The following is a 25,547-nucleotide window of genomic DNA, read 5'->3' as shown; positions in this document are numbered from 1 at the left end:
ATTCTCAAATCTGCTTTACACCAATATCACGAACAGGACAAAACCTTTATAGAGCTGTGTGCAATCCCACACTATCACCTTCTGAAACATTTAGAGCCCTTATTTTTATTTAAAAAAACCCCTGTAGTGACACAGAACTAAAAGCACAATGTTGAAGGTGCACCATTAGTATTTTCCCCAGTATTCAAACAGTAAAAGCCACCCTCTTAAGCAACAAATTCATTGTTCATCATATTAAAAATACTAGTTCATTTAACACTGTATGTGGCTACATTGTTTGCAGTATTTAAATGTCTCACTGTCTTCTCACAGCATCATAACTGCTCTATGTCAAATATTGTAAGAGACAGAACCTACACACAGACATCTTTTAAGAACTTATTAATTTTTTCATTAAACTGGATGTTACAGGACTACAACTTAAAAAAATAAAATTCTTATCCATTTGGCTATGGTGACTTCATTTAATTTGCCATCATATTTAGCTATCGGTCACTCACCTGGAAGACACAACTGTAGTTTTTCCACAACTGTTGTAATATTCCGCTGTTGAACTCTACATCGGATGATTTCCTCTGTTTGGGATATCACCTTAAAGGGAATTTTTTTTTTTTTAAATAGAAAGAAAATCACACTTAAACTATGCAAACAAATTTATTTTGCTACAAATATTCATAATGGCCATATAGGAAGCACCATTTTCTCACCTCTTTCCCAGCATCCTGAAGCCTTCGGTTGGTATCAGTAACTTGGACCTTAAAAATAATTTCACCTTTGTTAGACAAATATGCATATATTGCCCTGATGTGACTGCTCACCCTTGTAATCAGATCATGCTTCCTGAGAAACTTAGAACAAAGAAATGCAAATTCAAATTAACTCTACAGCTTGAACTTGAACTTTTGATCGCAAAGGGCTTTTGTTAACTTCAATTACTTATGACAGTTCTTTCTAACAGATTCTGTGGCAAACTTCTCAAATTTACTTGGGATTTTTGAACTTTCCTTGTTTCTGTAGGTCTGTCAAACAATTCAAATCATTGACCCAATTGACCACTGGTCCCTTTTTGATAACCTCAATGAGCTCTATGGGCCATTCATTGTCTGTAAGAAATGGTGATTGCATTTTATGGTAATTAAACATTCATACTTTGCTGAATGCAAACACTGGGTGGTTGATTAACATCAAACGTGGAAATCTCCAAACCACAGCAACATTTTAATGCTGCAGGTGCAGGCAAAGCTCAACCTCAGATTTTCCCACATAGTAAGTGACTCATTAGGTCATCATAATAAGGAAGCACATTCTAGTTTATTAAAAATCTCATTAATTTCTGAACAAAGATGCTCAATGACCTCATTGATGCTGTATTTGGTCTCTTGTTATCTGAATATCCTTTATATAATGCTCTTCTAATCATAACCTCTGATGAACTACGCTCATTCTGTCTGGTGTGCATATTTTGCTCTCAAAAGTGTAAAGAGAGCTAAAAGGGACATAATTCACTATTCTGCATTCTGATCTGAGAGTAAATCTTGGTTCTCATATCTAATGAAAACTACCAACATCACCAACTCTCTGCTCATTACAAAGTAAAGAACACTTTTTTTAATGCATAATTGCAGTATTTTTATTTTTCTAATAAAGATTTTAAATTTTTCTGAGGTCAGATACAGAAATGCACGAATAGAAAAAGACCTATTTAAGAAATACTGCAGTTATTGTTTATTATTCTTTACCTTCTGAGAAAGACTTTAAAGATGGAAAAATAATTTTGGTAGCATTTTGTGAAAACATACACTAAAAAAATCGGAATTAGATCTAAATAAGTATTCAGTTTTGTAAATGTGAATTACTGTATCAGGCAACACAGCTCGAATCACAAATCCTATTCAATCTGCTTTTAAAAAATTGCTGCAAACATCAGAGTGCAAGTGATAATCACTAATTTATTCTCCAGTAGAAGAGTCCAGTTCCTTCTTTGAAATTCAAAGATAATGATAAATGAAACTGTGAAAAACTAGTTCCTTACCTTTAATTTTTCTGCATCAGCCCTAACTTTAAGAAGTTCTGTAATAGCATCCACAAAGCCCTGATGGTGAAAATTGCACATCTTTTCTATCTCCCTGTCATGGTTACGTATGCAGGCATCAAGTTTTTCCATAAACTTCTGATGTGCATTTGGTTGGTCATCATATACAGACCTATTAAATACAAATAAGAAAATCAAAGTTTACTTTTCCCCCAGTTGAAAACAGTACGCAAGGATCTTTATTGAAATCTCTCTCTCTCAAAAAGAAAATAAAAGCAAGCAAACTTGATGTTAGAGTGGCATCATTTGGTGGATCCACTCCACGAAAATCAGCATTAAAAGAAAGAGATGGCACAAAACCGAGAACTGAACCCAGCTCTTATGGCATTAATCCAGGTGCTTAACCAGTTACATCATGGTTGACCTGAGCCTCACTGGTCTGTTATTTATGCCCTAATGCTCAAATATGGGTACAAAAGAATCAGTTTCTCTGACCACCTCAAATAGCATGGATCGCTTTTCCATCAAATTCCACTCTTTGCTAAATATAAAGAAGTGCAAACATACAAATTTGCTTTTCTGGTATTCCTAACACCAGAGTTATCCAACTAAATCAGGGTCGGATGCTTCCAGCCAGAATGACCGGAGCATGGTGCGGCAGGAGCCGGACTCCTGGCAGAAGGCAATCCCCAGGGCTCCCCGTCTCCGCCTGCCCACATCCAGCAGCTCCCAGAGCAAATCTGTAACACACACATGCCTAGGGCTGCTGCCTCAATGGGATCTTACAGTCAGAAAGGGTTAGAACCAGGTCTTTTGGCTTATTTTACTAATTGTTTGAATAGTACATTTAAAAACTTCAAGCACAAAACATAACTCCTGGATAAATTACTGGTGTAGCTCGTTGAGCAGCGTCAGAAATAGAAATCCGTGTGGAAGAACACTCAAGCATGGGAGTGAGCAAAGGAGGCAGAGAGGAAATTAAACCTTTAGACTTCGGACGAGGAAGCAAGAAAAGAGGTATTACATAGAATTGTGCTGGAATACAAAGGTATGAGGTCTCCTGACAAATGCATGGCACAGACAGTTCCAAAAATTGATGAATAATTTGATATAGCAATACCAGCAAAGACATATAATTTTTGAAGTAGCTTTTCAGAGAGAATGGGAGCAGCAATACAAGAATGATACAGTCATACATATACAAACATGTTTCTACCTACAAACGAAGACTGTTAAAATATAAAGGTGATCAAAAGTCTATAAATTGCTCTTTTTTTCTTCCATATTTTCCTTTTATAATTTCAAAGTTTTCTCCAGAAATTTATAAGAAGCTTTTTTAAAAAAAATAAAATTAAAAAATCTTAAGATGGGTGAAAAAAGGTTGGAGTTCAAATGGTCTCAGTGTCGTCTGTAGAAGTACAGTCTTTAGTTCAAGATTCAGGCAACAATGAAACAAAGCCTCTCAAACTCTTGAGCAGCAAGAAAGTACTTCCCTCCCAGTCTTCTTGGAGAAGTATGATTTCCTATACTCTTCGAGATCCTCTTTTCTAACCAGACATCTGGGCTCTGCCAAGATCTGGGGTCATCACCAACAAACACATTCAACAAACCTATAGCTGAAAAGAACTTGACCTTTCAATGAAGAAGAGGGTGTCGAAGAGATTGAAAAGACTTGTAACTAGATTCTTGCTACTTTTTGAGTTTCTTCTTACCTTGTACGAAATACTCAAGCTACTGAATTTAGAGACATGAGAAAGGCAATATGCTGTCATACATGTCAAAGGAAGAAAGCTGATTCCTTACAGTCTGCTTGTTATTGCTATTTTCCCTGGGAAAATCTATGCAATAAAATATTCCTAGAATATTTTATTCCTTTTGCTTATGATAGGAAAATAAGGCTATGGTACTGAAGGCAGTTTTTTTCCTCCAAAGGGCACCAGGAGAAAAATAGGATTGTTGACCCATGAAGTGGTTTACCCCTCACCATTTCCACCACCACAGTTTGAAATGACAGCTGGAAGAGGCAAATGTGTACCCATCAGTCCCTCCTCCTGAGGTTCCTGTCAGACTGCCTGAAAGGGACCCCTCTCAAGGCTGCCCAGGATGACTGAGGTGTAAAGGGCCATGGTGGATTGTCACGAGTGACCCATATCTGCCAGTGGGAAATATCTGCACCCAGAACCTGGTGCTGGCTGGAGGAGAAGCAGCATCCTGGCATGGGAGGAAAGAAAGGTGCAAAACAGTCGGCATTGAGTGAGCTCTCATCAAGCAACCCAATGTTCTGCATCTGAAGGCACAGGAAACCATATCACTGTTACCTGTAAAGAAATGGGGAAGGAATGAGAAAAAGGCTCAACAACTGATGTTGTAGTGCTCCAAACTACACAGTACACGCTGGTTACATGACTGCTGCTCTGTCTCCATAAGAAAAGGGTCAGAGATGTTGGAACCTACAGGGTGGACATAGGAGGACACCCACTTGTCTCCAGAGTTCCTGGAGAAGAAAAAAAGATTAGGAGGACCAGATAGTGCCTTCAGAGATATCAGGCGCGCATCTCTGAATGGACTGGACTTACCATCTATGCTGCACTGTATGCTAAAGCAAAAAAAATGTTCAATTCATTACTGCTTCCTTTAGCCTTTTTTTTTTTTAAGAGTGAAAGGAGTCTCCAAGTTCAGGTCTCCTTTCAGAGTTCTCAAAGGAAAGTGAGAAAGGAGCATAATTATCACAAAGATAGGAGACTTCCACCTATCGCCATGTGCTCAAACTGGGAGTTGTGCAATACACACATAAATGAAAACAGCAGTAAAACACAGTAAAGCAAATATGCCTAAAATGGAATAAAACAAAAAAAAGATGGTGCAAGAGAAACTCCACGCTTGATTTGGTATGACCAAACTTTCTTTGGTGGTTGTAGTGTACTGTCTTTTTGGACCTAGTTATTGCCTGATGATTTGGGGATATCCAGTAGCTGCCTTGTCAACTTTTTAATCCATTTCAGATCTGCCAATGCAGTCAGACGTGCTGTTGAAATACTGACAGAAGGAAATCATTTGAGATCAGAAGATTTCTCCTTAAAGTGTTATCAAACAACTCCAGACAGCATAGCCAGAAATTCTGGAAGCACATAAAACGCAGCAGAGGCAATACAGTACTCACTGTTGTAAAAATTAGTGTTTATTATGTTTTCCTCAATATATTAAAGCTACTTATTATTAAGTTTAATGATCAAAAAGTACTTATTTTTAATCTCAGGGGTATTATCACAATATTTAATTCAAAATCATACAGGGAATAACTGTTCAAAACTGGAGGGAAAAATCGACACTGCATACATCCCAACGCCTTAACCACAAGATTACCCTACCTTCTTAAAATAATAGTTACTATTTCATGTTCTACATTGTACTCTTTTCTGCAAAGATACTAATATAATTATGATCTGTGATCTAAACCACTATTTTGACAGAGCTCCCTAAGATGCACTAGTAGTACAAATTCCATATTCATTACATAAGTAGACAGCTCCATCTTGTGGGAACAACAACAAATTAATCCTCTTCAGCATATGAGTGAAAAAACTGAGACAAACTGCTCACTTTTACAGAAATAAATCATTAGTGTATTTAAAAGAAATTCACACTTTGTATCACAGCTTCCTGTGAAAAAGTGAGAGAAGAGATGGTGAGAAGAAGATGAATTAAACAAGTTTACTAACTTCCTTAAAATGCTGTACTCTTAGGACACTACACACCTGCAATTTAGGGGCTTCAAAACCAAGTCTGGCCTAAAGCACTGGCCTTTTTAGAAATATAAGTGTACTCTAGAGAGCCATGCCATCTCTAGCCATGGACAGAAACTGGGCTTTTTCTCAAATCTGCAAAACCTGATTTACCCATTATGGAACATCACACGTTGTATGGTATAGTTGATTTCTCATACTGAAGCTTACTTTCCATACATACATTTCAAAGATTACCTACGCTTACCTAAACAAAGTAATTTGAATAATTATCTGAAAGTGTATATTTCACCAGATAATGGGACTGCAAGCAATCCTGACAGCAATTCTGCACTTTTCAGAGTTAGACTATCACCATATTGCAGTATCTTGCAGAGAGACATGGAATCCTGAAAGTATCCTAGAGATTATTCTTCTAAATTATAAGATAAAATTAACAGAATTTACAACACACACAGAGAATTCTCTCGGAAAGAGAGTGAGGACGTAGTAACCCTTCCAGCTCCATTTCTTCAGGAGATGACTATTAATGCTAATCTGTCTACCCTAAAAATCTCTCACTGTAAATTGCTTCATATACATCAGTGGGAAATGTCATAAAAAGGGGCAAACGTGCCTAGGATACCAAAAGGATTTTTACATGTGTAATATATAGTTCTTTCAACTTCTGTTTATACACTTCTGAATGAAGAATCCCAAGGATCCTCCCTTCAGCTTTATGGACCCCTGAAGTGGTTGCTAACGGTCTGAAATACAGCACAAATCTAAACTGTGCTGAACTGAAAGACATGATCAGTTTGTATTACAATTACTTTCAACATCTGATCTACACAGCTATAGGAACCTATAGACCACTAGTTGTTGATTCATACCATGAATCCCTGACAAGAAGGTTTTTTCTCAGTATGAGTCTTCAAACTGGGGAAAAAAAAAAAAAAAATCACTGATGTCAGAGACAGAAGTTTGTATTTGATTTTGGCACCAAAAAAACCCAAAACAACACAACATATGACCTTAATTTTCAATGTGAAATGAGAGAACAGTAACTTGAGAGACTACTTAGACAACAGTACTGCAAGTCAGTGATACGACAGGTACTATTTTCTTTCCTAATCGACTGGGCAAGCAGGGAACCCATGAAGAGCACAAGCAGAGCTGAACAATTTTTGTGGTAACATGTTGCAGGTCATCTGTCTGTATGTCCCTGAACTCTGTATATAAACAGAGGAACTTTTTTCTCTGACTCATCCCAACAACTGGGCAATACAACTGATATTAATGCCAGGCTAGGTAAATAGAAAGTGCAGGAAGTACTTGTAAGAGAAAAAAAATTAACTAGGAATAGTCAGAGACTAACCTAAGGAGAAAGATGTCTCAGTCACTGGATCAATTTTATTTTTACCTTGATCATTTTTACCAGTAGGCTGAAGGGAGAAAAACAAGCATAAACAGATTTGAATTCAGGTCTCAAAAGGAAAAAAAAAAGGAGAATTTTCAGATATGCAACCATTTTCCAATTGAAGAAAATAAGTTTACTTTATACCATAAAAACTTCCCTAAAATTTTTACTTTCAAAACTGAAACACGTTATGAAAAATACGTATTTAATAGGTCTTATTGACGCCTTCTTGTGTTTACATGCAAAACTACATTGAGGCACCAGAGGGCACCATTCTATGCACAAAAACACCAGCTGCTAAGAAAACAAAAGGAGTCATCTCCAGAGAACTAAAATTTAGCCAAGGATCGTAAAATTTAACATGCCAAAAATTCCACCTGATCCTTCAAAAAATAATATTCCTTTTAAAAATCAATTATCCTGAAATCATCTGATTTATTCCATAATGACAACTCCACACATATGCATTATCACTCTAAGTCACTATCACAGATGTCTTCACAAATGATTACAGTCCCACTTCAAAAGGATATTTCTGCTAGAACATCGTATAAATATTTCTGTGCATGCAATCAGGATATATGTCCTTAAATGCCTGAGTGCAAATGGGACTGAAAGAGGATGAACATTTCACTAAGGAGAAGGGAAATAAAAAGTTACATGCAAAACAAAAATCATATAAGCCCAGAAATTTATTTAATATATTGACTATGGACTACTAGAAAGGCATACATACAGACTAATAAGTGTAAAAGGAGAGAAGCCTAAAAATATTTTTTGAAACTTCAGCAAATACCCCAAATTTGCTTTTTTCCTCTTCATCCCCAATTTGCACATCTTTGTTCTCTTCTCACTAGAAAATAACAATAACCATAAACCTAAATACAACTTCTCCCATAATCTATTTGGTTTAGCATGGAAAAATAGATTACAAGAATAATCAGAATCAGAACTAAGAAATTTTGTTTCGTATCTATGGCAATAGCTGTAACATTTCAATCAGAAGCAGAAAATAATATGAATTCCTGATTGGTGATAAGTAACTCTGTCAATTAAAAATAATTACTAAAACAGTCTGTTAGACAAAGAAAAATAATATTTAACAAATCCCATTTTGGTTTTTTTTTTTAAATCTATTATTTCTTGAAGGTTTTGGGGTTTGTTTAGAGTGTGTTTTGTTGTTTTAAATGAGTAATAGTTCAATTTTTAATTGCAAATCCATATTCAGAAAAAACAACTCTGAGCTTATGGAGCATTACTATAAATTTTTGAGTGAATAATTTTCTTTCTAGTAATCACTTATGGTAATAGGTTCAGCAGCAAAGACTTTTAAAACAGAACATCTCTTTCAAAAATAGCCAAAAAATCCAGAAAATAGAGGAAAAAATACCAATCTTTTTACAGGATGAAGAAGCTCCTCATTAATAACTTGCCACCTTTCACCACTTTCACACCTCCCTAACCCATCCTGTTCTGTCCCATTTCTAGGATGAATTGCAGGTTCCCCACCCCTGCCCACATTGCCACAAAGTCTTTCATTTCCTGATTACACAAGACATATGAAGCAATTAAAAACTGTATACACACATTCCTCTCAGGATACTGATAACAATCAGTTACAACTCCATGAATGCTGTAACAATGATAGGAATTACACACATCTGTACAACAGTTGTAAAAGTTTGACATGGAATGTAAGTCTGACCGTGCAGCTTTTGACCTGCTACAGACACAAGACAAAAAGATTCATCTGTAGAGCTTCAGATTAAAAAAATCAATTGATCACTTTGATCAATTAAACGAAGGCACAAAAAAAAAAAAGAAACTCAGTCATACACTTTTTATTCAGTTTTTCTAAGTGATACTTAAAACAAAACACACGCAAATAAATCAACTCTCAAATGAAGAACCTGTGCTTATGGAAAATAATTGTTTTAGAATTCATATCGTGCTACCAATGCCAATTTTGTCCTGATGCTAGAGATGCTCTCAGCTAGCTCCCATACATAGACTGCAAGAGGTGGCCCACTAGATGTTTGTCCTCTCTCTCTATTTCTCCCTTCACTAAGAAAAAAAACACAAAAAACAAAACCACCACCAACAAAGAGATATAATAAATAAAATTATAAAACAAAGTACTGATTATCAGTTCACATTTCGCTGCAGAGTATGTTCATTAACAGCCATCAGTATTTGCATTTCCATGATGAGTTCAGTGAGATCAGTGCAAGCACAAAACACTGACAATGCAAATTAAGATTCTGCCCCTTAAACAGACCTGTCACTATGACTATAATCATGGCATCCCTAACCACGATACTGTGTCACACACTCCATTTAAGCTGCAATTTCACAGGAAACACTGCAAAGACTTCCTTTGTCCTACAATATACAAAGATATTTTCTGTTTACACAAACTGCAAACTTTGTAGGGATTTTCCATGGAGTAATTTCATATAGGCTGCTGCATGCACCCTTAAATGCTTTATAAAATAATGTCCAGGTGTTTCCTGGAATTCAACTGCAGTTATGGTAATAAGCACATTTCTTAAAACCTAAGCAGCCTTTCAATGCCAAGCGCTACCTAGGGTCCAGTTCTGCCATCCTTATTCATAATTGCATCTCACCACTCTATTTAGATGATCCTATTACATGCCAAAACAATGCAGAAGTCAAGCTAAAAGATTTTATTAATCTTAGTTTAGCTGTTATGCTTTGCTTGCCTGGTTTTCCTGGATGTGCAATTTCTGTGAATTGTTCTCACTAATAGTATCCTGTTTCTATGAGCAGGAAAGGGCCGAGCACAGTTTGTTAGTTAACATTACTTCCTATAAGCAGGGTTCTTGTTCTGTAGTAGCAGCACTACAGCAGTCATTGTTCATGCTGGATAAGCAATGGATCACGCTGATGGCTGTTAATGGACATCCTCTGCAGCGAAACATGAACTGATAATCAGTACACCCAGATTTGCAATAGACTTCCTCCTTCCTGTTTTTACACTGCTGACCAAGGAGATGCCTCTTCCTGCTAAGCCTTTGTGCGACTTACTGATGTATGAAGCAAGAAATTGAAAAACAAGTGCTGCACTAACTTTTTTTTCTCATTTTGTGTTGTAATAGTAGATTAAAAGACAGCAAAGGAAACAGCCCCTTCACTCACTATGGTACTGGCTATCGCCACATAATGAAATGCCAAGTTTGGCCATCTGTTCCACAGACATAAATGGATCCAAGTGGATGTAGTTGGAATCTATTTTATTTCATAGAAAATCAAATAAGAAATTGAAGTCCATAGAGTAATATTCTTATTTTCCCTTAATATTTCCATAGACTGTTTAGTTACATTTTAGTAGCAATGGATTCATCTGTAAACCAAATAGTGAGCTTCTAAGTTCTTTTTGAAAATTTGATCAGATTTCTATTATACATGTTTCAGAAATAATTAGCCATCTCTTACAACCTCTAGCTAATCTGTCATCTTTATCTAGAGCACTTGAGACATAAATACAAGATAAATACATACCAATTGACAAAATAAATTTCATGTCAACAATTTTATATGCCTCTTCATGAGACACGTGAAATAGAACAGAACACTTAATGTCAGCAATGTTAGTTAGTTATTTCAACAAACTTTGAATACCCACACTACACAGATGTAAATATATTATTTCAGAAATTCAAGAAGTTCCAGATTGAATAAAATATACAGTAATTAAAAAGTTTCAAAATCAATTGGATTAAGAATGTATTCTATTTAATATTGATCAAACCAAATAATTCTTTGATAACACATATTCCTCTGCAAACATAACCAAAGCATGTATTTTGCAATAATTTTATATTATTAATTTTTGTTAACTCTATGAGCTCCCATAGCCTATACATAAAAAATCATCATATATTTTTTACTCATGCAAAACAGCAGCCTGTACTGTATATGCTTTGCACATCTACCAGGATCACTGAAGAAAACAAAAGATGACTTCTAAAAAAAGTCTGCTTTCTATTCAGAAGCCGAACTGAAACTAACTCACAGAGTTTCTCTCTGTTAGGAAGCAATTAAGACTGTTAAGGCAACTGACTTACTCCAGTCCTCTGCCTGCTCAATAAACAGACTAAGAAAACCTGTTCATTTCTTAGGGAAAGGTGACACTTGAGCATGCCACAGAAACTCCACATTTCAAGAGGAGGTAGCACACATTGGCTAACTGCTTACAGCTTCCTAAGTTTATGAAACAAAATAGAACAAATATACAGTATAAAACAGTATTTACTATGTTACTTTTATGTTGAAATTGAAACCTAGAAGAAAACATTGCCTCAAGGAATAAAAGGGGGTAAAGAGCCTTCAAAGTCACTCTATGCATCAGGTAGTGTGCAAACTGTGAAAGTGCCAGTGAGAGCTGCTACCAAAAGAAACATCTAAATGCCTGTAATAGAAAGGAGAGCATATTAAAATTGAAGTATGTGATACTTGAAAGTTGAAACACTTCTTTTTGAAGCTGAAATGTCTCAAAAGTATCCCCTAGGTATATATAAAACAGTATATGCATTATTCATTTTGTATTACTCTGATTCACAGGAGGATTGCAAGCTACACTCACTGAAACATTGCAAGCAAATTACTTTCCCTAAGACGCAGTGAAAATCCCACCCACTGTATTAGAATCAAACACCTTTCTCATGTTATATCAAAAAAAAAAAAAATCCCCAGCATCTTTTTTAGGTCTTCTCTGTGAAATCCCATGTCTTTCCATCAAGGCTGATGCACTCTTAAAATCTGCTTCCTTCCTTCTTAGTACCTCTGTCAGTGATTAAGTTCCCTCCTAGTTTGCTATTACTGGCAAAGGTTGAGGTACTGGAAGGGCTTCAGCCAGGCTCCAGGAGATCATTAACTCCTTCATGCACAGCACACAGTTTGTCAGGTGTACAAATAATTCCATAGTAGACAAGTATCAGATGAGGAAGAGATGCATTGCTGAACATACTTTAAGCTGAACATCAATTTGAGAATTCTGTCATTGATAAATCAAGGTCTGTGGTGACAGGGATTTCAACCTGTGGGATGTGGGCATTTCAACCACTACCAGAAAATAGCCAGAATGGCTGGCAACAGTTAGATTTTATAACTAGCCATAGCAAGTCCTTCAGTAAGATAAAATCTCATGTGATTACTTGATGCTGATGCAGAGCTATGTTAATGTTTTTGAACAAGTTATTACTTAATAATTTATTACAACCCATAGAAATAGTTTCCTATTTGCAAATCCATTCCGGGCACTATCCTAGAAGCATTATTTAAGAGATATTAATCCTCACAGATTTGTATTAACTCATTTTAGTAGTATAATATATAAAACGCAACATGACAAAACTTGCTTAACTGAGTCACTGTAATTTCAGCCTTGTATGTGCAAACACTCAACACTTAGTCAAAATCAGACTCATATTTAATTGAATTATGCTAAGGCTCCCTCAGGCAGCCATTGGTATTGAGGAAATTGCAAAGTCTCGGAGCAATGGTTCAGCAATACACAAAAAAAGCTGGAGTACAGGCTATGCTGCTGGCTTTCCAAAAAAATCTCCAAGAAAATAAGTACCCATGTGACTGGCATTTGTGAAGGATGTAAAATTATGCACTTCCTATGCACATGGCAGGTTCAAAATCTGGGTCACCAGACACTAAATAAAATCAGCTTGAGGAAGAAATCAGTGAAGAGATGACAGGAATAAGAACTGACTTTCCTGAATTTAACTGAGATAAGAGCTTATGCACAAGCATAAGCTGTTCCTATGATGAGAAGGCTAAATTTAGATGAAATACCTATTAAGTACACTATTCTGGATCTCTCAGCAGATGATACCTCTATTTTAAAAGCTTTAATGTATTTTGAAACTTGTTTCCTAAACACTGGGACAATTTCAACTCTTTGGTAATGCCTGTGAAATTGGAGGGAGCTATTTCAGAACCATTTACACAGGTTACTAGCTAGGTTAAAACTTCACTTGGCATTTGCCCATTTGGAAATCACAGCAAGAACTGAGTCAGAAGCTGATGCATGAACACTTAAAAGATCAAGATAACTTGATTTGCAGACACATATTTCATGATGAACTGAATCAGCACTGAACCTAAAGATTTTTTCACAACAGAAAAATGCAGTGCAGATATGATTACCCACAGTTTCAGGCTTAATAAAAAGTTCAGAAGTAATATGTTGAAACTTGTAACAATGCAAGTGAATCCTCACCTTCTAAAATACTTTTGCTGCCAATGACAAATCTGACTGAAATATCGGGCTAGTCTGTGGAAAAATCAGAGCTGCAGTTCTGCTCTGAATGCCAGATTAATCAGTCTACAGCACACACACTTCTTATGCCCTTTTGACTCTATATAGTAGACTAGTGATAAAAAACAATGCTCCTTCATAGTAATATACATCAAATAGACAATTGCTTTATCTGACTGTTGCCTTTGAACCTAAACATTTGGAATACCATCAAATCCTGCACCAAGTAACAAAATCTGCAACTGACACTACAAGCAAGCCTCTGGTTTTTCAGGATACACTTTTCACAGCAAGCAGGCCATTCTCCTCACTCCCTAACAACCCAGTCACAAAACAGGAGTTCACTATTACAATAAAGATAAACTGGTATATAAATATATGTACTGGTTTGGGCTGGGATAAAGTTAATTTTCTTCACAGTAGCTAGTATGGGGTTGTGTTTTGGGTTTGTGCTATATTATCAATATAATAATATCACACAGAGATAATACAGAGATGTTGTTGTTGCTGAGCAGGCCTTGCACAGAGTCAAGTCCTTTTTGTGCTGCCACGTTCATGAGGAGGCTGGAGGTGCGTGGGAGGTTGAGAGGAGACATGGCCAAGACAGGTGACCCCAACTGACCAAAGGGATATTCCAGACCATATGAGATCATGCTCAGTACATAAAGTGGGGTGAAAAAGGAGGAAAGGGAGGAGTTTGGAGCCATGGTGTTTGTGTTCCCAAGTCACCACTATGTGTGATGGGGCCCTGCTCTCCTGGAGATGGCTGAACGTCTGCCTGCCCACGGGAAGCAGAGAATCAATTCCACGTTTTGCTTGTGTGTGCAGCCTTTGCGTTCCTTGTTAAACTGTCTTTATCTCAACCCAGTAGTTTTCCAGCTTTTACTGTTCTGATTCTCTCCCCCATCCTGCAGGTGGGGGAGTCAACAAGCGGCTCTGTGGTGCTTGGCTGCTGGTGGGGGTTAAACCACAACAATATACATAAAAGTACACTCTGTGACCTGATGCAAAAAAGACCACAGCTATCACACAAGGAATTTCCAGCTTTTTGGGCTACTTTGTAACTTCAGTTTGAAAGGGAACTAGGAATGAAGCACATTAACTTGAAAACTGAGCAGGACTCGAAGACAGACCATTAATAAAGATATAGACTACTTATTTTCAAACCAATAGCTTACAATTCTGTAAGAAACTATTATACTGTTTGAAATTGAAATACGTGATCAAACCATTTAAATTCTGATTTAAAGCACTGGCTGATGATCTCAGAGTCCTCTTATGTTTGCTCTGTATGCTGGCTCATACTCCAAAACCAAAAAAATGAAAATACAGAAAAATGCCTTTAGACAATCCTACCTGACAAGTAAGACCACACGGCAAAAATGAAGGCAACCACAATTTGTCATTGGATAACCACATCACAAATCCCAACAGCCCACAGGTACTCAGAAAATGTATTTCCCTGTCTGCAACTGTGTTAATGCTGTACTATCTTCCCACATTTTGAGAAGTCATTCATAGTGCCTATGTTACTGCTTACTAACTGTTGTGCTAAGGATTCAGAACCACATAGCTAAAGCATGCCTGCTATTAACAGTAATGTACACTTTCAGTAAAACAAGTTACACTGAGGTTTCAGAGCATTTAGGTGCTTTGCGCACTTGTCTTTGGACAGGCCCCCTCAACGGATACAAAATATCTCCAAAATATAAATTATGGACCCCAGCCTGATAGCAGAGTAAAAGCAGCAGAATTAGACTCTCACTCCACATTTCTACCTCTGAATTTTCTTAGAGACTTTGATTAGGAAAGGACAAAATAATCTTGCTTATTCTTCTAATGATGTCTTACTGAAATGTGCCTTTCACCTTCAGCTTTTCTGCAACACAAGGATAGAAGTTCAGGATGAACAGTTATCAGTTGGTTGTAACACTTCACCCATACTCATTTATGAGTCTCATAACAAATATACATCCAACATCCAAACTGTTTAACTTAAATGAGAAAAAAGCAGCACCATGCAAAAGTGATTATGCTTTGCAGCCTGGTGGCTCGCTGCTGCTTTTACCAGTGCAATGCAGTCCTAGATCAGTGGAAGGTCACTGCAGCAAACTGCAGCATCAGACAGAAATGCCTCAACCAAACTGCTCTTGGGGGCATGATTCCCGCAGCCAGAGACAATAAGCCAGTGAGATGTCTTCAGAGGAGGCCCTCTAGTAACTCTGCAAAGAAGTTTCACGGCCAGCACAACTTAGAGCAACCTACAAGATGCTCTAACATCTACCAGGCAACAGCTTGGTGATGACAGATTTCAGGAACAGAGAAGCTGCTCAAAAGCATTTTTATGCTGACTTTTTAGGAGTGCTTTCCGAGCTGCAATTGTGGGTTAAAGCCACAGAGCACATCCCACTTACAGACACATGAACAGACATAGCACCTCCTTATCAACTTCACCTTAGCTACAAAATTGCCATCATCGAGTCCCACATAATTTTTATATTTAATTTTACTTTTGTATTACTGTTCAGTCATCGGACTGTGGGCAGGGAGGTCGTCCTCTGACAGGAGGATCACAGAACAGTGCAGACTCAGCGATGCAAAGCTCACGAGATGAAGTGTTCAGAGAAAGTCTGCGATACGCTTACACAACACATTGCCAAGCTAGAATTTAAGAGTTAATTAATTTATTTTTTAAAAAGGCTTTGAAACACATTACCACAAACTCAAAGAGACTCGTAACTATAGTATATCAGGACACCAGCAGAACAACTTCTTCTACTCTGTTGAGCTACACTTTGACCTATTTCAATCAACCAAAAACTAACCATCATATAAGGTCAATTATTTTCTTCTGAACAGAATCTATCTTTTTAGCTTCCCCAGCATATCCAACTGACTATTCAAGAAGTCCGAAGACAATCTTAAAAACTGACTCTTGAAATTCTGTTAGTATATATTTATACGGAGTTCAGTGAGGGCCTGAAAGTTTTTTTGTTATTAACTTTTTAATTTATCTTTTTTTGAGAGAGAGAATATAGGAATTGCCTTTCTTTCTTTTTGTCTTTTTCCACTTCCTTTAAAAAGATCAAAAATGTGCTGATAATTCTCCCTGGGTTTGCAAAGCCCAAAAGTATGTGACGTGAATTACAAGATATTAACATGTTATATAAAAAGGTGAGAGTGATGAGCCTTTAACAGGTGTTGTCACTAATCTCATTTTGTTAGCCATAAAAGCTAAAAAGATGTTGATAAAAGTTTCACAGTCTGATGAAAAAAAAATTAACCCTGGCTTGCTATATGCAGTCTGCCTGTTTAATGAATGGCATGCTATACAGTTGTTTAAGTTTCATTTATAATGATTCAGCATGTGTCACTGAATTTAAAGATGCAAGTAAAATACCAGCAATTTTAAATCAATAATTAATCCAGTTAAAATCTAAAAAGAAAGTTAATGCAATCAAATCCAATCTCTTCCATTTCATATTTCTTGAGATGTGGAGCAATCTTTAGGAGCTAACTTACTCTCCTAAATAGTAAATAATCCGAATAGTACCAGCTGTACCTTGATTCCTCCTATAAAGGACTGCATTTCACATTCTTCTATATGGGTGGATCTCAACACTAGAAAACCACCCGCAAGATCAGTCTGTATATTATTTCTTACCTGTACATTATACACAAACCCATTATATATCAATAAATGCTGCTATTTTTTATATCATGAGAACAAGTGCTGTCATTTTCGTAGCAGGGTAGGAAACAGCACCCTGGCAGGGACATCTATGCCAAACTAGCAAACAGAACCCTGCAGAAAAACAAGAGCAGAAATGTGTTTCCATGGAATCTACATACAGCCCACAAAAAATATTACACTTCTTTTATGAAGCATGGATGCACTAGGAAGACATTAAGATCTTGATATGAACAATTAAGGATAAGTCATACCTTGTATATCCCTACACCTCATGCTACTTATCCAAACCGCTCATCTTGAGCCCCTTCTTTTGTTCTGCTATTTAAGTAGGTACGTTGGTACTTTCTTTCATGTGACAATGCTATAAATATTCTCCCAGCATTACAGACCACAGATAACGAAAACATTCCATTTCACATAATGAAATGAATGTAATTTCAGTCATTACATGAGACAACTGGCTTCAGTGGCTTCTCTGACTGGAAATCAATGGATCACTTTATGTTGTAGTCTTACACAACTGAATATAATTACTCAATTCATTTCTTTGATTCATATTGTCTAGCAAGTAAAACTTAGATCTCACACAGAAAATAACGCTCCATTTTACGTTCACGCTTCTGTTCACTGACATAGATCTTGAAATTAGTTGCGGGATTTTAGACTTCTCAGTTTTGCCCAGCAATTCACAAATTGTAACAGACATAGCTGAGCAAATAGCTACAGTTTTGATTTTAAACACTGCTATTCTTATGAAGTATCAGGATATTACTGTGATGTTGACACTTCTTTCAAAACACTCTGCCAGGTGTAACCATTCTTTAGCCTCATTTTTTAAATTTGAAATTGAACACCAGAACATGCAATCTTTTCCAAAAAAGATTGGGGTCCCTTAAAGTCAGCAATGCAAAATTCCCCTACTGGAAAGCTAGTGAGATAACAAGATAGACAAGACAGATGAGACACAAATAGAAGAAAGGACAGGAACATGCAAAGAAATTAAGAAATTAAAGGTCCATATTTATAAAAACTTTGGCACATTTTAAATGCTTAATATGGATAAGAGATTTATATAGTCCCTTCCCCATCCACACTTGTGGGTCCCAAACATGCCTTCTTCTACTGTGTAGCCTGATTCTCTGTATGTCCTTTAAACAACGTACTGTGATTAAGCTCCATCCTGGAGAAGGTAGCAAAACTGCAATTATATTTAATATTTTGTTGCTAAGTTTTTTGTTTTGGTGTGTTTTTTTCCAGACATCAGCCTCAGCCTGCCTGGGCACGTTAACTGAAACATGGCTAAACTGCCTCCAGGGACAACTCAATCTAGTTTCTCTCAGCCTGAGCTCTCAGAGTCTCACAAGTGAAGCTCCTTGTGATGCTTTCAGCATCTCCACTCTGTACTCCCAATACTTGCTGTGTTTAAGGAACACGAGGGGATATTAGAGTGCAGTTTGCTCCAAGCTGACCTCCAAGACCAAACTGACCTGACAAGCAGTCCCTGTGTGATGTCGGGACCACCCTACTATCTGGGGTCTTGGAGGATTGATTAGCCCCAGCCTCACACAAATGCCCAGACTACCACCTTCCACACTGCTCTGGAGGGCCCACTGTAGACACACGCAGCCAACCTCAATATCATTTGCTGTGAAGTGCAAAATGATCCATTTCGTATGCAACACAAATTTCTCTTCCATCAGTTCTCAGCACAGGGTTCCTCATCTGTGTACCCTGCATTCACCCTTTTCCAGCCCTGTCCACGCTCTCCAGCAGGCACCATTCCTGCTCCAGGAAAAGCAAGCTGCACGCTCACCACTGTGCAGCATGCTGCCACACAAACTGCCTTTTCCAGTTCTCTGCAAACAGGCACTCTGTATCAGAGGGAAGAATTCACAGTTCTCTCTCCCCTGTTTGTTAGCATCCATGCTTTTACACTTCTTTCTGACATCTCTAATCAGGGAATCATCAAGACAGCTCCAGAATGAAGATTCCCTTTCCCAGTGTGTCTCCTCCATTACTCATTTCACTCTCTCCAGGCCCTGCGCTTCTCTCCCCATCTCTCTCTCACGTTCCTCTCTTAACAGGAAAGGTTATGCAAAACCTTTTTTTCAACATGCAGGCTATGGTATTTGGCAGTATGTGGAACTGGAGGGAGAAGAAAAAAACCAAACCACTGAACTCATGGCACATCAGAAACGCTCTAAACACTGTCATATCTCCAGGAGGAAGCTGACCAGGGCAGGATGTTTCAGACCGCATCATTAAAAGCTGCACAGAGGAGCACTGCAATACCCGCCCACGACACGGTTTCGGTCCCGTTCCCAGCACCGAGCCGGGGGTACCGGCACACCCCAGGGAGATGCCTCGTGTCCAAGCGCGGGGCAGGAAAGGCCGGCCCTGGGTTACAGCGGGCGCCCCGAGCCTGGCCGAGCCTGGCCACCGCGTCCCGAGGCCGCGCTCCTCGCCCCGCTGCTTCCCCAACACACAATGCCCGGGAGCGGCCAGCCCAGGGCCGGGGCACGGCCGCCGCATACGCTCGGCTCCCCTCCCCTGTCAGCGCCGCGGCCCGGGGTGACAGCCCCGCTCCCTGCCCGCGCCGCACCGGCCCCGTCTCTCCGTCCCGCCGGGCCCGGGGCAGGGGTCGAGCTCCTGCGGGGCTCCGGGCCCGGGGCAGGGGTCGAGCTCCGCGCCCGGAGCGGCCGCTCCCGCCGGCGGCGCTGCGGGCGGCCCCGCGCCGTCCCTGGGGAGCAGCTGTCAGAGAGCGCGGCCGGGCCGGGCCGCGGCTCCCCGGGCCGGCGGGCGGGCAGGGCGGGGGAGCTTCGCCTGGCGGCGGCAGCGCCGCGGCCCCCGCGCCCCGCACCTCAGGGTGGGTCCCACGCAGGCCGTGTCGGTGCTCTCGATCTCCTGCAGGATCCGATCATGCTCGGGGAGACTCTCCGCCATCTTGGATGGGAGGGACCCGGCGGCCGCGCCGCGGCGGGAGGTGCCGGGGAGGGACCTGGGGAGGGAGGAGCGGCCGCGGAGCCGGGAGTTGGGAGTCGCCGGGGAAGGTTCCCCGGCGAGGAGGGGGCGAGGGCAGCGGTGAGGACAGAGGGGAAGGGGCTGGAAAGGACAAGCGGGTCGCACCACGCCCGCGCGATTCGTCCCAGCTCGCCGGTGCCCCGCCGCCCCTGTCAGGGGAAGAGCTGCGCCGGGAACATCCCGGGAGCCCGGCAAAGCCCCTCCGTCCCCCCGGGCATCTCCAAGTGTTGGTGTCCGGCAGAGACCGTGGGCAGCTGCGTCTGCCCGGCGCCACCCGCTCCGACCCGCTCAGCGCCCTGTGACAGACGAGGGACACCCAAAATCCGGCCCCTGTCCCGGCTGCGCTCCGGACGGGCCGCCCGCCCACCCCGGGACACCGCGCTGCAGGGACGCCTTGGAGGCTTATAGGGTCAAACCCGGCCCTTTCCTCTGGGATAGTTCTGGTTTGTTTCATGGTATGGTCTTGTTTTATTGTTATTATTATTTGTTTGTTTTGTTTTGATTTAAGCGCTCCTGCGCACGCGGGCCGTGCCCGTGCCTGTCCCTGTCCCTGTCCCTACCCCTGCCCCTGTCCCTGCCCCTGCAGTCGGCGGCTGCCAGGGCCGGCGGCACTGACCCCTGAGACGGAGGCTCTGCGGGGGTTTCTGCGTTCGGGTTATGTCACAGACTTGATTCCTTCCATTCTTTAGGTGATGGAAATTTGGGGATCGGGGTAAAAATAGAACAAAACAAAACAACAACAAAAAAAGTGCACCTTTTGGCGCGTTGGCTTGCTACGTTTCACTAGAAATTGACATATTGTTTCCTAGTGCTTCATTTTTTGAGGAGGATCAGCCTATCTTCTATTTAAATGATATGCTTTGTGGTCTGTGGCCAAAGATGAACTAGTCCTTGGGTTTTGCATGCTCAGGAGACAGGATACACCTGCTTTCTGGGCAAAGTTATCTGCACACAAGTGGGAAGCCCATGCAAAAAAAATAGGCCAGATGTGTAAAACTTCAGGTTGATGTGTAGCTACTTTTTCCAGTGAGGAACTAACAGCAATTCACAACTGTGAATGCATCAAGGTCTACAATAGCATTTGGCACCCTTCCAGTTACTGTAATCAAACTCGTCATCTCTCCTGCCCTGGTGCAACTACACCTGTACCCAAGTTAGTAAATGGCTGCATGTCTTGTCTGTGCTTGTGGCTTTATCATATTCAGTGTTGATTCAGATGAATTTATTGATGACACCTACTAAATCAACAGGGACTATTCCAAATGTAGACAAGTGCCTACAAAGCGCATGATGCAAGAAGAAATAAGAAAAATCCTACAAGCTACCACCACAGTAGTAATTCCTTCAAGAAGTCATTCAAATGCAGTAATAATCTTCCCACGTTCCTTTTTTTCCCATCACCAAAGTACTGAATGATCGATTGACACATTTTTTCTGGGTAAATTAAATTTTCTTTTTTTAGCCTGATAGTTACTGCAACCTGATGCCTACAGTGCCAGGCAGGCTATTTTTAAAACTCTTCTACAGATACTGACATTATACTTAGACATATAACATCATAATCTTTTGTGTATTACTCTTTTAGGGACAAATATGCAGAGGAAATTTTTTCAGTTACACTTTTACCATTAAACAGTTTCCATAAGCTGCAAATGAAAAAAAAAGTCTTCAGATATTTAGGAATATCAATGGTAAAACCTTAAGTAGTTGTGTCTTTAGTGATTAAAATAAGTTGCATTTCTTAAAAATGTAAGAATAAGAAGCACTTCATTATTTAAAAATTTAACTGTTAATGTCAAATTAAAAACACTGTTACACTAAATTTCCCCTTGTTTTCATTTTTAAGAGTAATTTCTTTCTGCACAGCAAATCTGCAGCCAGTCATCAGTAACAGATCGCTTTGTCCTGGTGAAAAGAAAGAGCTGAGTAGCTGACCTAGGTTTGTATATTTTCATTTAGGGCCAATCACATTGAAATTAAACTCAACTGTCCTGTAGGCATCAGGGTCAGGAAAACCAAGTTTCTAATCTGTTGGACTGACTAAAAGAACAGCTATAGAATGGAACATATCCATCATAAAGAGTATAATATTATCAAAAAGAAGCATACCTTAGTGTGGTTCCAAGAGGCAACTCAAAGGACTGGATCTCAGCAAGGGCATTTTCATATATCTGATCTTTGTTTTCTTCTAGACACAATTCTGACAGATTTGACTTGCTTTTCCTTGCCATAGATTAGCATAAACTAGTCTAACTTTAGGAGAGGACTTTTATTCTGATTATTATAGTTGACTAAGTGACTCTGTAGTCAGCAAAACCAGGCATGAAAAAAGAGATCCTGCACTAACCTCGTGACTCCTGAGGACTTTGTGTCCAAGAATGGTGCACAGCTGCTGTTTTCCTGTCTGCTGCTAACATTTGCCTCATAGGCAGTACCCAGGCCTCACACTATCTTTGTTCTGTGTGCATCCAGTTTTTTTATCTTAACAGGAAATTTTCTGCCAAAATAATATTTTTACATCTTTGAAATAGCTCATCATTAACAAATAATAAGCCTGAAATTTGGTAATTTTGAAAACACAATTTTAAAGTGGCTTCAGACACTAGGTATCAGTGCTTAATTTCTCTGTTAGGTTTTATGAGATTAAAAGCAATTTTAAAAAAAATATTGTGTTTTTCCTTTTGCTTGTGTAAAAAGCCTACTTGCACAAGGAATTAGCTGGATTTATGAAACAAGGTTATGGACCTTGTAAAGCAGATAAGAAAAGCAGAGAAACTTCTATGTTTTCCTATTTTTCCTTTGCAGAATTATTAAACAATATTTTAATAAAAAAATTGCAAAAAATGCTCTGTGATAACTGTGTTTTTTCTGAGTGTGCAATAAAAAAAATTGTTACTATTGCCTGCATGGGAAAAAAATGGATAAGCAAATGCTGAGAGCAGTGCTGTCAAGTCGTTGTCATTATGATGATGGCAAAGAAAATACACAACCGCCATGAATTACTTTAAAATTTCAGGCAGTTACTTCAAACACGAGAGTGAAGTTCTAGATCTTTCAATTTAAGCCTTATTAGAAGGCTTATTCAATACTATTTGGATAACCAAACTTTATACATCTGGCTATTTTAAATATTTCAAGGATTTTAATCAAAATTTGTTTCCTATTTCAGTACTGCTCCTGAAAAAAATAACAAGAGTCTTGGTCATAGTGCAGTCAACTATTAAATGCAGGAAAACAGAGATTACTCATTTCTGATATATTGTGATATATTGTTTATTCACCTCTCTGTGTCCACTGGGAACACTGGGGAGATGAGTTTACGTCAGTAGCAATGGGAAAGAACTCTAAAGGCTATAATGAGTTAAGGCTACATGCACATCTCCAATGTGTTCCATTGAACAAGCTGTTTTAATGGCCTGTTTATTTTTAACCTAAAGTAAGCAATTGCTCTGCTAGCATTAATAACCAATACATTTCCTGCTCTCACATTCTAAACAGAGTTGTGAGTCATTTTTACATTTTTCACAAGAAATTGGAGCCTGTGATTGAGCCATCCAGCCACTGGATGTCACACAAATGCAGATGAAAGGATATTGTAACTGCTCATTCTTATCTTAACAGTTACCAGGCTTGGTATTAATTTAACAATTATCAGATGACACTGTGAAAGTAAAGTGCAAAAATTATTACAGTAAGCTTAAGCTTGTTCACGTTGTACAAGACAGTACATCTACTGCCACTGTGGCAGGCAGGCCAGGTAAATCAGAGATGCCTTGGACATCTGCACCCAGCCATCAGACACCATGGCTTGCAATAAAAATAGAATGACCATTTATACAAAGAGCTTTTATGACTTTAAATTAGTTCAATACTTACAGGGGCTTTGGGTACAACTACTTCATTCTTTCCCCAAAATTTAAATAGAAACTTGCTTTAGGAAATCAGCAAACCAAAATAAACAGGACTCTGAATCCCTTGTGCAAGTGTTCTTGTTGGTATCACAGCTGCCAGGAAGTAAATATGTTTAGTAAGAAAGCAAAACAATGTAAAAAGAAGCAAACAAATATAAAGGTGAATGACCAAGACACAGGCAGGTGTTATACTCTCTTCGTTTGTGGCAGTGGGTGTTGAAGTACCTTGATTCTTTGCACAGGATTAGACCAAAGAGCACCAGGCCCAGCTGCTTGGCTCTCCAGAGTGGTTTACACCCACACTGAACCTGTCTGAGATCATGACATGTAGAAAAGAATCTACCACATAGTGGTGGATCTGTGTCTGACCTCAGATCACATTAACACCTGTCAAAAGCCCTTTCTGCTGCAGATGACCCTGCTTCCTCCCTGTGTTGTCTGTTCAACCTGCGCTCTCCTTCTCCACCTCTGTCTTCTGCTCTTTCCATTGTCCAAGGAAATAAAGGTTTTTTGCAAAAAGACAAAAGGACAAATTCAGTACAGTCATATGACATCAGCTTCTGGCAGAACAGTATCTTTACTTCACAACTATACATAACATAGAGGCTGCAACTAAATAGATTGTCAGCAAAGACAATGCTAAATATTTAATTATACTTTTTTTTTTTTTAATTTATGGTACTCCCTATGCAGAAAAGGAGAGTAGTAGTTATAATTTTTGAAGTATCACACTTGTAGGAGTTGAGATTTAACCAGATCAAGAAGCCTGAGAAAGTATTAATATGCTAGATGTCCTTGGTAGAAAAAGGGAAGGTATCTTCTGTGCTGGTTAAGTTCCCGCTATTTCTGTGAAGGAAATATTTAATTGTCTGGTCAGGCAGAAACTTCAGGCCCTGTAAGCTGTAAAGACAGCTGCTGCCATCTCTCCAACCATCCTGAGATTTCCCTTCAAAAAAATAAGCCAAAGCACCTATTTCTTGCTGAAGGTGTAAAAGTGGTTCACAGCTCTGTGTAGAATAAGAGGGGAAATTGAGGCAAATAACAAGATTGTGAAGCAGGAAGCAGAGGCTTATCTAGAGCAAAACCACTTTCACCACGTCCTTTTTCCCTTTCATCTCATAATACTTACTCTTCCCCAACCCCTAATGGGATACCAGAGGGCCAAGAACTGCTGGTTTAAATCTTGCCTGCCCGTGCTAATACTTTAAAAACACATTTTACCCACATGATCATTACATAAAATGTAGCATGTGCTGTAGTATAGAATCCCTACTGGGTATGCAATTCCAGTGTAAATTTTTTTTTTTTAATTGCCGATACAAGATTAGAAGCATCAAGTTTTTTTAATTTTCTTTCCCAGTTGGATTGGAATCCATTTTGAATGATTCATGGAAAAGAGGGAAGGGGGAAAATGTCCACCCTCAAATGGAATTACTATAGATAATTTTCTCATGC

The 25,547-nt window shown here is 39.2% G+C and overlaps 1 protein-coding gene across 10 annotated transcripts in view; it reads right to left on the bottom strand.

Moving 5' to 3' along the window:
* EXOC6 (exocyst complex component 6) overlaps window positions 1-22,910 on the bottom strand; it is a 90,027-nt gene extending 67,117 nt beyond the window's left edge. For 4 of the 10 annotated variants that reach the window (XM_017803939.1, XM_017803942.1, XM_017803943.1 and 1 more), the window contains exons 1-4: window positions 20,021-20,126; window positions 2,033-2,204; window positions 708-755; window positions 501-591 (exon numbers count right to left, since the gene is read on the bottom strand). In XM_017803939.1, the coding sequence (XP_017659428.1) occupies window positions 501-591; window positions 708-755; window positions 2,033-2,204; window positions 20,021-20,103 (394 nt within the window). In that variant the 5' untranslated portion in view covers window positions 20,104-20,126. Of the gene's footprint in view, window positions 1-500; window positions 592-707; window positions 756-2,032; window positions 2,205-20,020; window positions 20,127-22,290 lie in introns of those variants that run through there. The other 6 variants (XM_017803937.1, XM_017803936.1, XM_017803938.1 and 3 more) reach the window with 4 other exon arrangements.
* Between the last annotated feature and the right edge of the window lie 2,637 nt (window positions 22,911-25,547).

Source organism: Lepidothrix coronata, unplaced genomic scaffold (genome assembly GCF_001604755.1).
Source record: "Lepidothrix coronata isolate B3197 unplaced genomic scaffold, Lepidothrix_coronata-1.0 Scaffold8, whole genome shotgun sequence".
In the NCBI taxonomy this organism is placed as follows: Eukaryota; Metazoa; Chordata; class Aves; order Passeriformes; family Pipridae; genus Lepidothrix; species Lepidothrix coronata.
This window is presented reverse-complemented; position numbering and strand designations above follow the sequence as displayed.